General features: G+C 40.3%; 2 protein-coding genes across 2 annotated transcripts in view; one reads left to right on the top strand and one right to left on the bottom strand.

Moving 5' to 3' along the window:
* The window catches only part of LOC109923493 (phospholipase A1 member A-like), a 30,260-nt gene extending 24,915 nt beyond the window's left edge, over positions 1-5,345 (bottom strand). The window contains exons 1-2 of the mRNA XM_048603265.1: positions 5,247-5,345; positions 2,249-2,453 (exon numbers count right to left, since the gene is read on the bottom strand). Of these exons, the coding sequence (XP_048459222.1) occupies positions 2,249-2,453; positions 5,247-5,313 (272 nt within the window). The 5' untranslated portion in view covers positions 5,314-5,345. The remainder of the gene's footprint in view (positions 1-2,248; positions 2,454-5,246) is intronic.
* A 6,950-nt stretch (positions 5,346-12,295) lies between these two features.
* The window catches only part of cd247 (CD247 molecule), a 147,279-nt gene continuing 144,967 nt past the window's right edge, over positions 12,296-14,607 (top strand). The window contains exon 1 of the mRNA XM_048603262.1: positions 12,296-12,337. The gene's annotated coding sequence lies outside the window, so the exon portion shown is untranslated. The remainder of the gene's footprint in view (positions 12,338-14,607) is intronic.

Here is a 14,607-nt window from a genome sequence, read left to right as displayed (position 1 = left end):
TGAATGAGTAAAGATTGAATATGTTTTCTTTTATGGCTTTCTCTGCTATTTTAACAAATGCGTAATGTTTCAGTGGAGAGAGACATTCCAGACAAGTGTATTAGATTTCAGTGCCTCATATTTAGTTGTGCAAGCTGATTCACTAATGTCCTTCAGGAAATCTCCATCCTTACGTGGTCTGGCCAACATGTGACTCCAGACCCACAGCAATGTGGCTGACTCATAACCGCCCTCTCAGCAATTAAGAATGGGCAATAAATATGGACCTAGCTAGACATCCACAACTCAGCCAAACAATATTTTAAAAATGGGCATAAAAGTAATGATAGTGGCTTCAGCCTTACTGAGCGCAAATTATGGTCCATCATTAGATACAAAAACAAGGGGCAGAATCACATTCAGCTATTGACGCTGTTGACTGCTGCCTGGAGAACTGGTGGGTGATCTAGTCTACTTATCAGGAATGCACATCGAAGCACAAACTTTTCAGGCAGTGGTGGGGCCATCAGTGGGCCTTCCCATGAAAATGCAATAGTGGAAGCAGAAATCTCACTGACTGAGACCTGCCAGAAATCAAGAGCAAGTTTGGACATGACCAATCAGGTGCACATGCACAGGATAGCCAAAATGCCTGAGCTGTCAGAGCATTCATGTGTGTTTGAATCTGAATTCGATTGAGCATTTGTATCTCTAGTAATTAATTTGTGAGAGTCAGCATATATGGGCCTGTCCTATCTATTGACACCTCTTTGGTCAACTAAGAAACACAGTGTCATTCAATGGATAATATCAGGATTATGCCTAATTGAGGCTGAACATTTAATTTCTATGGCATGAAAATATCTAACAGAGTTTAAACAAATGCAACTTTGGAATTCAAAGTTTTGAAAATTTTCGGTTAACTGTACAAAGAGAATCCAACAACTTTTATCATGGGATCTTTTACATCCACTTGAGAATAGATGGGACCCCAGTTTAAAGATTCATTTAAAAGACTGTGTCTCCATCATGTAGCATTCCCTTGTACTGCCTTAGTTCTCTGGAGTGAGGCCAGATGCCTGTTACAGACTGATAACTTTTAAAAAGATATTCAAACTTTCAGAGATAGTAAGAACTACAGATGCTGGTATCAGAGGTAACACAGTGTGGAGCTGGAGGAACACAACAGGCCAGGCAGCATCAGAGGAGCAGGAAAGTTGACATTTCGGGTCGGCTCTGAAGAAGGGTCCCGAACCGAAACGTCAACTTTCCTGCTTCTCTATTGCTGCCTGGCCTGCTGTGTTCCTTCAGCTCCATACGGTGTTATTTCAAACTTTCAGTGACTGACAAAGTATCACCCAACAAGATTTCAAGTTTTAAGACTGTTGCCCCGAATGTTTCTGATATGGAATTAAACTGACAGGCTAAAATGTAACCATTCACAACTTGACATTTTTTATAGCTCCCTGGAACTTGGAGAAAAGCAGTCTATGCACTGTCACTCCAATTGCCCATGTCATTGTTTACAGCTGTAAATAGCTCATAGTTTCTTCTCGATAAACCAACCTGTGTTCCCGTTCTAACTTTTAGAACCAAGCCACCCAGGCTTATTGTCCTAACTTAAAGGCACTATTCCAAGATGTAACAATTTTAGAAAACCTTGCATTTGTAACAGCTCGCAATATCCTGACAGAGGCGAAACCATTACTACTATCGCAAGACTGATATTAACTGAGCAGACAGCAAAGACACTCACCAAGACCTTTCATGACCAAACACATTAACAATACTTGAGTTCCAGAGCAAATTTCACTGGTAGCTTGGGTGTAGAGGCCCTGACAGCTTTTTGCGCAGGGCAATCAACAATAACAGACATGCCCAAGAGGGCTCTGCTGTTCTCGCCAGAGATACCTTACACCTCTCCTGCCATGAGCTCCCCTCTTCCTTAATAAGAGTGCCCCTCAAGGCAATTCCTACAAAAACTACCCTCAAAATGTCATTGGGCACCCTCTGGGCTGTAGGATTTTCCATTTCTTCCTATCGTTTAACTTCCTAAGACATGACTGATATGAAGCACAGCACATTACAATTGGCTTGATGCCACTTCCAGAGTAATAGATGGATTCCAACTATTTAATTTACCCACCTGCCTGCAGTTAAAATTATTCATTGCGATTTTGTACTACGATGCATAAATAATGACTTTCACACACGTTTGTGAATATATTTTATAAGGCTTCTCCAAAACTATAAAATAGTCTCTGATTACCTGTAACCATGCATTATTAGCTTTGTGGGCAGACTTCCATTAAAGTTTGAATTCTGAATGTCATTACTGTCATTGATAGGTTGGGCACAACTTGGGTTCCGACGGGTGAGCAGCATAAATTGGACATTGAGGTTCATCCTTTGCAAAATATTCCTCCAAGAAGAAGTTTGAAAATGTGTACAGTTCTGTGTAATGTTCCCATTAACTGTAATGTAAACAAAATTTTTTCTCTTAATTTTTGTACATTTTTACTAGGCCTTTTAGACTCACCATTGAATGTATCTATCTAATCTGGGCATGTCTGTTAGTGCCTACAATAAGAAGCACTTTGGCATTTAAAATTGATATGAACTAATACATTCTTTTCCAATTTAGGACAGTTCTGACTTCAATGTTTGTAAACACATAGGCCCAGATTTTCTGCTAGTTAGTCTGTCATCATTTCAGCGCAGATAGGAGTTGTACATGGAAACCATGTAGAATCATAGCAGATATTGAAAGAATTGCCAGGCTAATTGACTAATCCAGTTGGCAATAGGGAATATCTCTACGCCTGGAACCATCCAACAATCTCCATTTAAACTGGAAACTTTGAAGCATCCTGATGACATTATGGAAACATTACAGTAATTCAGAAAAATGTTGATAACTACTCAGTTAACCCAATATTTATGTCACCACCACATCCTCCACTGCCCCCTTCCCCTCCAACAACACCTTGTCAGATGCTTGCACCCTTCAGACCTTGACCTTACTGCCCATCTGGATGCACCCCACCCCCACTGGACTGGACCAGACCCAACATTACCCTTACCAGACCTGACCCAATATGGCCTTACTCCGCTAAATTAGAACTGACAACCCCTTCTCCCTACCGGACTCTACTAACCTGCAGCTTACCCCCTACTCATCTGCTATCCTACCCCAGCACTGTACCCTCTCCCCAGCTGGCACCGTCTCCAGATGGCATCATACTTACCTGACACCTTGGTACTCTACCCACCCTCCACTTACCTAGTACTCTATTACCCCTCCACCTGGCATCCTACTTACTGTGCACTCTATTACCCCTCCACCTGGCACCCTACGTACCTAGCACTCTATTACCCCTCCCCAGCTGACACCCTACATACCTATCACTCTATTACCCCTCCACCTGGCACCCTACTTACTGAGCATTTTATTACTCCTCCACCTGGCACCCTACTTACCTAGCACTCTATTACCCCTCCATCTAGCGCCCTACTTACTGAGCATTCTATTACCCCTCCACCTGGCACCCTACTTACCTAGCACTCCATCACGCCACCACCTGGCACCCTCCCATCTCTCTCCAGTGAAATCCTAACCTCACTCACATGCAGTTTGACAGTAATTGGCAAAGTGGCTGTCAGAACCTTTCAGAGTCAGAATCCAACAGGTGACTGTTCGGAAAAGGGAGGCGTGGTTTGTCTTCGTCTGACATTTCCACGCTGCAAAGGAACGTCAGAATGGATTTACACCTCTGCATTTCTGAGGAAACTCTGAGGGGAATCTCCTTTCAGAAATGCAGAGATCCCTTCCTCATCAAAAAGATGGACAGAGTAGCAATCTATATGAGATTTACCCTTCTGGAAAATCTGGTCATTAAATTGCTATTTCTTTAGTGCAACAATAGAAACAAAGTTGAAAAATTGACTACAAGAGCATATTGACCAATGACCTACTGTCAAGTTAAATCGACAATCGCTGCTGAAATTTACCATGACCTCAGATTATTTTCCAGGTTTCTTTGTGTTGAGACATGCTCTTTCAGAAAGGAAGGTGATAAAGGATTAATTCTTCAGCAACTCACTAAATAGAAAAAGGTGTGCTTTGAATGTGAACGAACTTTCTGAAGAAGGGTCTAGGCCCGAAATGTCAGCCTTCCTGCTCCTCTGATGCTGCTTGGCCTGCTGTGTTCATCCAGCTCTACACCTTGTTATCTCAGATTCTCCAGCATCTGCAGTTCCTACTATCTTTGTCTGGATTGCTCTGCTAAACTAATTGCAAATTATCTGGCACACTTAAGTGATTTTTAAAAACATGTTCAGGACGTGATTGGCAAGGAATTTATTGTCTGTACTCAATAGTCCTAATAAAATATTGCTGGGGCCACTTTGGAGATCATTTGAGAGTCAGACACCTTGGCGTGGCTCTGGAGATGCAGAGGAATGCAAATCTCCTTTCTTCGAGGATATTAGTAAAGGAGTTGAATTTTTACAACAAAAGTCTATTATTCTCTGAGATAGTATGTTATTTGAATGCAGGGTTACTAGGTTCTTGGACCTGCACTGTTGTGTGTGGCTGATAGCAGAGATTTTTAGGGTCACAGAGTCATACAGCCTGGGAACAGACCCTTCGGTCCAACTCACCCATGCCGACCAGGTTTCCTAAGCTGAGCTAGTCCCATTTACCTGCACTTGGCCCATATCCCTCTAAACCTTTCCTATTCATGCAGCTGTCCAAATTTCTTTTAAAAGTTGTAATTGCACCTGCCTCTATCACTTCCTCGGTCAGTTTATTCCACATATGAACTTCATTCTGTGCGAAAACGTTGTTCCTCAGGTCCCTTTTAAATCTTTCTCCTCTCACTTTAAAATTATGCCTTCTAGTTTTGTACTCCCCTACCTGGAGAAAGGCCTTTACTATTCACCTCATCTTATGCCTCTCAGGATTTTATATACCTCAATAAAGTCACCCCTGAACCTCCTACGCTCCAGGCTGGGGCAGGGTCTCCGTTTTTGTCTTCCTACACTTGCTGTTCCAGTTCAGCAGTGATTCTACTGCAAGGTAGTCCTTATACTCTCTGTCTTTGCTCCTCAAGTGAATTTAATTGGACTGCTGAGTTTTCTTGGCTTCAATATTAATTGACAAACATGCAGATAAACATTAACCACTTGAGATCTGAGCTTCTTTGCTGCACATTAACTTACCTAACACGTCAATAACTAAATTAGAAAACAATATATTCATTTACCTGTTATGTAGCATAATGGAAAGATCAGTGATCCCAGGAGTAAAATTCTGTTCCAATGGTCAGCCATTTTCTAAACACGGGCTGTTCCTTTCATTTTCTACATCAGCATGTTCACATCTCCAACAGCAAGTACATATTTCAACATGAAGACTTGTTTAGCAATCTATAACTCTGGTTAATAATTTATAGCCTTACCATTATATTCAATAACAGTACAAGACAGTAATGTTATTCTTAGCGTAACAGTTTAGCTTTTTGTTGTGTTTCTCCAAGAATATTTTACCTGTGAATCCAAACTTTTTGAAATTATTATAATGCTTATTCGTCCCTATATATGATCAAAAAAATATAAGTAATCCTTACAAATCAAATCCACATGGCCACTGAGTAACAGTCACAATGAAACATTTTCCCCAAAGGTTATCGCTGATGGACAAAGTTTACAACTATTTATCAGGAATGTTAAATGTCACATTTTCATTTTGCCCTGAGCTTACTTGGCAATTATTCTTATCAGCAGCAATTCCATTGAAAATAGGCTCAAATATTTGCATCACCAAATAGCTTTTTGACAAAGGAACTTCTCACTGAACTGTCCATTGCTCTAAGATTATGAAGTTAACAGGGTTTATTTTTCAAAGGTGCCATCATTGTCACTTTGTTACAGTAAAGCGTGATGCCTGGTTACCAACAGCTTGTTGGTGAAATTGAGTGCTGCTACTATTGCCCCTTTCTATGCCCGTGTGACAGATTGTTCTGTTGTCTACGGTGAAGGACCAAGTCGCAGCAAGATGAGGCTTTTGTCTTAAATAACAGGTGGTTTATTACACCTCAGTAACTATATACAGGTTATATTAGCTTTAAAACATATTAACTATAACTAACAAGTGTTAGGTAAGACATGTAAGCCTATAGCAGTAAACTGTGCAAGTCCACAAATTACTGAAACTGCCTCCAACCTCCCAATGCTGCATCCAGTGGCTGCTCTTTCATCAGAGTGGGCAGAGCTTTAGCCTAACTCATATGATAGACTCTTTCATATCCATTACCTTATTCAACATTTCTTCTGAGCATTTTCCCCTCAGTTAACTGACTATACAATGGTATAGACAACTATGTTACATTTGCTCTCCCCTACATCTCTGTCTTCAAAAATTCAAGCATTCTGTCTGGATGATTAACAATTCTTCCAGAACATGTTTGTTCCAAGCATGTAAGATTGGTGGGTCTTTGGCTTGAGGATTGTTGAATTTAATGTTGGTCTTTCATTTATTTTTCTTTTGGAGAATGCTTTATTGCATGAATACCTTTTGTTGAGGATTTGATTGACTGTTGATGGTGTTGCTGGTGGCTCAATATCTGATCTGGAGAACCTTTGATTTCATGGATGTCCATCATAAAAGACAATCTTGCTGCTGACAAAAGAAGTAGTTTCATTTTTAGTATCATGTACTGGGCACATGGCTGATTCCTCTCAAGTGGTTGAACATTGTTGATGTCTTCTGTCATGCTGTGTGTTACTGAGCGTGGTACAGTAGATTTCTTTCATACCCATGTCAGCAGTAGTTGACTGCTCTGCACCACCATCACCATATATAGCAGGCTGCTGTGCTGACAGTACTGATCTGATTAAAAGTTCACCAATGATTAATGAAGTGAACCATATTACTAAGTTTTAACGGCAGCATTTGGTTGCTTTCTGATATCTTGTTGATAGTTACCATCCTCTGAGGATTCTTCAGTGATACCAGGGATGGAAAACATTTCCTATGGAATAAATCTCCAACTCTAATTGAAGTGATTTTCAGTGGTTGAAGTCACTTCTTAGTTTCGATCATTAACCTTTGAAAGTCTATGAAGACTTCCATTGGCTGTGTTTGATCTGTTGATTGTAGTTTTCTTATTTACTTATGATTATGCTACATTCATGAATTGCAGGAGGGAAAAACACCCATCTGTCCTTAGGAGAGATTTGGTGGTTTTGGATCACATGCACATCTGGTATTCTTTATGTTGCAGTGACACTTACAACATTCACTTGATCTTAAGGGTCGTAATACCTGCACTGTGTATCTTTAGATCTGAAGGCTATAACTTCATGTGTATGAGCCATTGCATGCAAACGGGTAATTCAGAGACACTTGCCCCATATCAAACTAAATTAAGTAAGATATCCATAGGCATAAGTAAGTTCAGTCATGTTTAGTTGTGATATGTTGTTTTGGGTTTCACGGTCAGTGTGTCAGTATGCTCTATGTCAGCATACCTTTAAGAAACATGCTCACGACATCATCACTGTTTTATAGTATGACCGAAGGTTAATAAAGCTCAGACTTCATCTTACTTGAAGTATGGCACGCCACTAAAAGCTGGTTGCTCAATGCTGCTCTGTGTAACTTAATGACTTAAAGCAATAGCTTTAAAGGGACCAATACCAGTAAAGGAGCAACAACAGGGGAAAATAAAGATAAACAGAAACAAAAAGAGATAAATAAAAGGAGAGAGAAACAGTATCAGTAAAACAAATGAACAAACAATTTACTTCTGAAAAAAAGAGAAAAGATCTGCAAAGAAAAACAGAAGGCTAACATTTAATTATGAATTGGACAACATCCAATGGCCCATTTATGGAACTTCGATAGATCAGAGAACTTGTGCAGTTTTAAGAGACCAGTGATCATTTTGCATGCCATCAGCAAGGAGGGTCTTCATAGAATTATAACATTGGTCTTTCCATGGAAAATCAGAATGAACCAGACGAGATCTAGAAGGTAGTCTAAGACCAATTCAAGATAAGAATTAACTTCAGGATTAACAGACTCCAACCTAGTTGTTGGCTCATTGACATAGGAGCTAGCGGAGACACATTACTGCTTTGCACCCTGAAGACATCTGCCTGAGAAAGTGGTGCTCCAAGGTACAACCTACCAGAACCTGTCTCATAGTGTCTGACGGATCACCAATTTCATGCACTGACTTAAACATTCCGTGGTGCCAACGTACAAGCTCACTTTGGATTCCTGAAATCATCTACGGGTAGATACCAAAAATTTAGCAGTGGCAGGACTACCAGTTTGCACAAATTTCAGTCAGAATTCATGTGATTCCAACCACACCTGCTATGGTGAAATAAACCACACAAGATGCAAAAATCATTCAATGTTCTCAAATGCCTTTACCCAGGCATGTTTGACATAACCAGAAATTTCAACGATAATGTGGTTTTGCATCTTGAGGATAATGCAACCTCCTTTATTGATTGTTTAAGGAAGTGTAGTAGCAGCAGCATTCAGAAGTTTCAAGTGGAACTGAACAACTGAACATCTGGATAACAAGGACACCTATATCAGATTTCTATTTATTGACTTTAACTGTGCCTTCAACACCATAATTCCAACAAAATTCATCTCCAAACTCTGAGACCTAGGTCTCCGCTCTGCCCTCTGCAATTGGACCTTTGACTTCCTGATCCTCAGACTGCAAGCTGTAAGGATAGGATACACAACCTCCTCCATGGTAATCCACAACACTGGTATCCCACAAGGTTACATACTCAGTCCCTTACTATACTCCTAATATACTCACAACCGTGTGGCCAAATTCAGCTCTAAATCCATTTACAAACTTGCTGATGACACCACAGCAGTGGGTTGGATCTCAAATAATGATGAGACAGAGCACAGGAAAAACAGATAGACAGCTTAGTAGCATGGTACAAAGACAACAATCTCTCCCTCAACGTCAGCAAAACGATCAAGCTGGTCATTGACTTCAGCAGGCAGAGTGGAGGATACGCCCCTGTCTGTATCAATGGTGAGGTGGAGGTGGTCAAGAGCTTCAAGTTCTGAGGAGTAAGTATCACCAACAATCTATCCTGGTCCATGTATATCGACGCTACAGTCAAGAAAGCACACCAAAAAGAATCATAGTCATAGAGTTATACAGCATGGAAACAGACCCATGGGTCCAACAAGTCCATGCCAAACATAATCCCAAACTAAATTGGTCCCACCTGCCTGCTCCTGGCCATATCCCTCCAAACATTTCCTATTCATGTACTTATCCAAATGTCTTTTAAACATTGTAATTGTGCTCACATCCACCACTTCGTCAGGAAGTTCATTCCACACATGAACAACACTGCGTTAAAAAAAAGTTACTCCCATATCTGTTTTAAATCTCTCTCCTCTTCAGAGGCTGCTTCAGAGTCTTCCAATAGCCCAGTATGGAGGTCAGTCTTGGCCTAGTGTTGCATGCTCAGCCTGGCCCTGCATGGCAGTTTCAGCCTGGGTTTCCATTATACCCAGGATCTGTTCATTGAACTATGAATTTTACTTCTTTTCCCTTCCTATTTATGAATTCTGTTGTTAATTTAGGCATCATGGTATGGTGACTTATAAAACGTTTCACTGTATTTGTTTTGTGAAAACAAATGTGACAATAAATTTCTGTTTGATTCTCACCTTAAAAATGTGCCCCCCTAATCTATGCCTCAAATTCCTCAGAAGGCTAAGGAAATTCGGTATGTCCACAATGACCCTTACCAATTTTTATAGATTCATGATAGAAAGCATCCTGTCTGGATGCATCACAGCTTGGTGTGTCAACTGCTCTGCGCAAGAAATTACAGAGAGTTGTGAACGTAGCCCAGTCCATCATGAAAATCAGAGATAGTAGGAACTGCAGATGCTGGAGAATCTGAGATAACAAGGTGTACAGCTGGATGAACACAGCAGGCCAAGCAGCATCAGAGGAACAGGAAGGCTGACATTTCGGGCCTGGACCCTTCTTCAGAAATGGGGGAGGGGAACGGGGTTCTGAAATAAGTAGGGAGAGAGGGGGAGGCGGATAGAAGATGGATAGGGGAGAAGATGGGTGGAGAGGAGACAGACAGGAGGCTTGGGGATCGCTTTGCAGAACACCTACACTCGGTTCGCACTAAGCAACTGCACCTCCCAGTCGCGAACCATTTCAACTCCCCCTCCCATTCCTCAGACGACATGTCCATCCTGGGCCTCCTGCAGTGCCACAATGATGCCACCCGAAGGTTGCAGGAACAGCAACTCATATTCCGCTTGGGAACCCTGCAGCCCGATGGTATCAATGTGGACTTCACAAGCTTCAAAATCTCGCCTCCCCCTACCGCATCCCAAAACCAGCCCAGCTCGTCCCCGCCTCCCTAACCTGTCCTTCCTCCCACCTCAAGCCCCACCCCATTCTCCTACCTACTAACCTCATCCCGCCCCGTTGACCTGACCGTCCTCCCTGGACTGACCCATCTCCTCCCTAACTCCCCACCTACACTCACCTTTACTGGCTCCATCCCCGCCTCTTTGACCTGTCTGTCTCCTCTCCACCTACCTTTTCCTCTATCCATCTTCTATCCGCCTCCCCCTCTCTCCCTATTTATTTCAGAACTCCCTTCCCCTCCCCTATTTCTGAAGAAGGGTCTAGGCCTGAAACATCAGCCTTCCTGCTCCTCTGATGCTGCTTGGCCTGCTGTGTTCATCCAGCTCGACACCTTGTTATCTCATCATGAAAATCAACCTTCCTTCCATTGACTCCGTCTACACTTCCTGCTGCCTCAGGAAATTGCCAACATTGTCAAAGATCCCTCCTACCCCCGTTATACTCTCATTCACTCTCTTCCATCGGGCAGAAGACACAATTGTTTGAAAACACGTACCAACAGATTTAAGAACAGCTTCTTCCCTGCTGTTATTAAACTTATGAACAGACTTCTTATATATTAGAGTTGATCTTTCTGTGCAGCTCCAGCATTATATTCTGCATTCTATTCTATTTCCCTGATGTAGGGTATTATTTGTTTGGTTAGCAAGTAAAACAATACTTTTTGCTGTAACTTTGTACGTGACAATTATAAATAAAATCAAATAACTGATGAGCCTGTTCGTGCTCATTAATTCTTATTTAATAGGCAGCCTCATGTAGTCTAACTCACAAAACTGAGTTGGCAGCCTTTGTCTTAATATTAAACCAGCCTTCAGCATCACTTGTTCTGCAGCCATTATTTTCATCCTACCCGATGCCCATGAGTAGTAACTCTTTCCGTGTTTCTTCTTCCAAATCACTGAAACACTCTCACGTGTGTGCATATTTGCTGGTGCCAGCTTTAATTTATGATGGGTAATGTGGTGAGGTGTGGTGATAAGAGGAATCGCCTTGCTGCTGCTGAGGCTGCGATGTGTAAGCCTATAAAAATAAGAAAAACACATGATAAGCACCTAGTTCCTGTTGCACAGATAAGATGTGATACATTTCAAGATGCAACACAGTCTTAGCTTTACACCTACTGAAATATTTTGCATTTTAATGTATGTAATTATACTTGCATGAAGCACAAATGCGATTGTATCTTCCAACGGATGCATCCCACATGCTACTTCTGGATTCCACCTTCTGAACCTGCATTATGATTTTTTTTAAATTGGGCAGGGTGTTTAATTTGCTGCATTTCACTGCCTGTTTGGGTTAAGTGTCTGCAATTATTAGCAATTATACAAGGACCCAGCTATGAAATGAACATTTATTTTTAGTGCCTATTTTAGATTTAAAGCCTGTAAATGTTTTAACTGTCTATAAAGCACATTGCCTACAGAATTTTGGACAGCTGTCTGAGGTTTTAGGAATTGTATGTGTGAGCAGCTACAGTCAATCTATCATTACGGTGCTTTCATCAAGGACACAGTCTGTGCATTCACCTGAATGTATTAAAACAATAAGGACATATAATTTCCACTTAACACAATGCAATAGCAGGAGTTTCACTCATGCACCTAATATTTGCTCAGTCCACCATCTAACTTGGAAAGATTAATTTTATGTTGTGTGAATTGAAATACATTACCTGTTTATAAAGAATGTGGTTAAAATTACTTCCCCCTCTGATGAAACCAATGATATCAGCTCACCACCACAGCAGGTGTGTTCATCTCAGTGGGAATATAGAGCAATACAGGAAATAATGGCAGGCTTTAAATCAACAGTTAAAACATATGGGTTAATTCTTCCATTTCCAATTATCACAGTCACAGGTAATAGCTACTTAAATTCCAGGCCATATTTCACAGGTAAGTAATTGGTTCTGCACCAAGCTTTTTTAAAAAAATATTTCACACTATCTTTTTGTTAATCATTGTTTGTGCTTCAGTTATAAATTTACCTTCTTAGTTACCCTGGAAAATTGCTGTACTCATAGTTTTGTTTGTATGTCTTAGAGTTTTCAGGAAATCTCTCCAATTTTATTTGTTTTCTTTCCATGATAATCTATGATTGTAATGGTCATGTCTCCTCCTATTTGTTTGTTCTGATCACATGGCAGGTGTAGATCTGAACTTCAGTAGGAGTTAAACTTAGTTGCATGCTTATTTGATTATAACCTAGTATTGCACTCATTCTTATTCTGTATTAAACTTGATGGATTTGGCCATGGACTGTTCACATATTCTGTCAATTGTACAGTATTCATACAGTACTATGTTCTAGCTTGCTCTTTGTTCAGGATGGTGTGCGTACTGTGTTCCCAGGAGATTCTGTTAACGTCACAATAATATTTGTGATTAATGCTGCAAGAGAAGTGGTTGAAACAGATACACCATTGCCCAACACCTTGGAATTGAGAGAGAGTGTGTATGTGTGTGTGAGATAATAACAGCAAGCCAGATCCCAAAGTGTTCCCACCACCACTTAATTTTATTAATATCAACCTCATTGGGTCCCTGACTGTCTGTGGCAGGAAGCCAATTGAGAGGGATTAGGTAATTAGTTCAATTAGCTACACATCCCATTGTGTGTGTGCTAACCCTTTGAAAGAGTTACCTAACTAGTTCTTGGTTTAGTTTTTTTACATAACTGATGTCTTGAAGACGAGGCAGCAAATATCCTCTCTACCAAGTCACAACTGCACATCAGGTCTTGTTCTCAGCATAGTCCATGAATTAAGAAATTATATAAATTTGTTTGTGATCACCTTTTAATTTCCAAGTATTTCCAGTAAAAATAACCAGCAGCACAGCTTTATGCTTTAAACAAGATAAAAGGTTAGTTCATTACAAAACCATTGCTAAGAACGACGTCAAAAGTGACTAAATTATTAGCTAAAATATAGATACAAAGATTTAAAATATGAGTAAACATTGCTTGTGAAGATGGAAAGGAGATCAGTCCCTACTATTATTATAGGCCTAGCTTGCTTGAAGCATTATTTTCAGAAATGAAGGCCTTGAAACATTGTAATCAGAATTCAGAACAATGAAGTATTCTGTAGTTAGAAGTTGGTCAGAGGCTGCTCTTATGGATGGACTGAGCAGATCAGATGCTGGGATTGAATGAAGGCTTCTTTGCTTTGTTGCTCTGTCTCTGCTGATTGTGCCTCTTGGTAGCCTGATTCAATACAGCTGACCTGAACATCTCCCACTCTTTCCCTGTGGCTGCACTGAGATGTTTCTCTCAAAATGGTTCCTCACAGCCAAACATTTGTACCATTCAAAATTTAAACTGGTTGACATCCTAAGACTGTCTGGAAATCACTTTGTAAGACCTGTTGCATCTATTTTAAAAACAGAATTGTTTTCTCTATGAAATATGTTTTAAAATGCACATTTGTGGTGACCTCCTCATCCTTGCTGAGGAAGTAGGTCCAGAAGCCTCACTTCAGTAAAGCATAATCCGAGCCATGGCATTGTACTGATCTTAATTTCATTTTTATGGCAATTAAACTAAGTCTTAACAGTAGATGAGATAACAAGGTGTAGAGCTGAATGAACACAGCAGCAGATGGTGAGTTTTTGGAAATGTATTTGGGCTTCCAAAGTGAAGAATGAAGATCTTAAATTGAACCAGCACTCTACACAAATAAAATTATGAATATATCACCAGCGTAACTTGCACAGAATCTGTCATTAATCGATGACCTATCGCCATTTTAATAGATATATGTATACTTATCTACTGGAAAGGATGTTCTCCTGGATTTAAAATTCATAAAATCTGACTGCGTTTTCTTATTCATAATGGAAAGGATTTAATGTCTGGGGAGTTTTCTCTTCCAACGAAACTTCCCGTGAGTTGCTTGATGAACTGTGGTGAAGTATATTTAGCATTTGATTCTGATATTGTGACACATCCTGTAATAATACTTTGCAGTTATCTATACTGCAGATCAAAATACTTACTCTTTGCATCTAATCAAGAAATTGCTGTTTATTCAAATTAGTGAATCATAGGTAAAAATCCACTGTTCAGACTTTTCAAAATCCTCCATCAAATCCATATACTTGTTTGTAAAAATGACTTGTTTTCAATTTTATTGAACTCTCGAATTCCAGTCACTGGCGTCTAA

The sequence above is a fragment of the Rhincodon typus genome, chromosome 11 (assembly GCF_021869965.1).
Source record: "Rhincodon typus isolate 14 chromosome 11, sRhiTyp1.1, whole genome shotgun sequence".
Taxonomy (NCBI): Eukaryota; Metazoa; Chordata; class Chondrichthyes; order Orectolobiformes; family Rhincodontidae; genus Rhincodon; species Rhincodon typus.
Note: the sequence above shows the minus strand (reverse complement) of the source record. Positions and strands in the feature narration are given on the sequence as shown.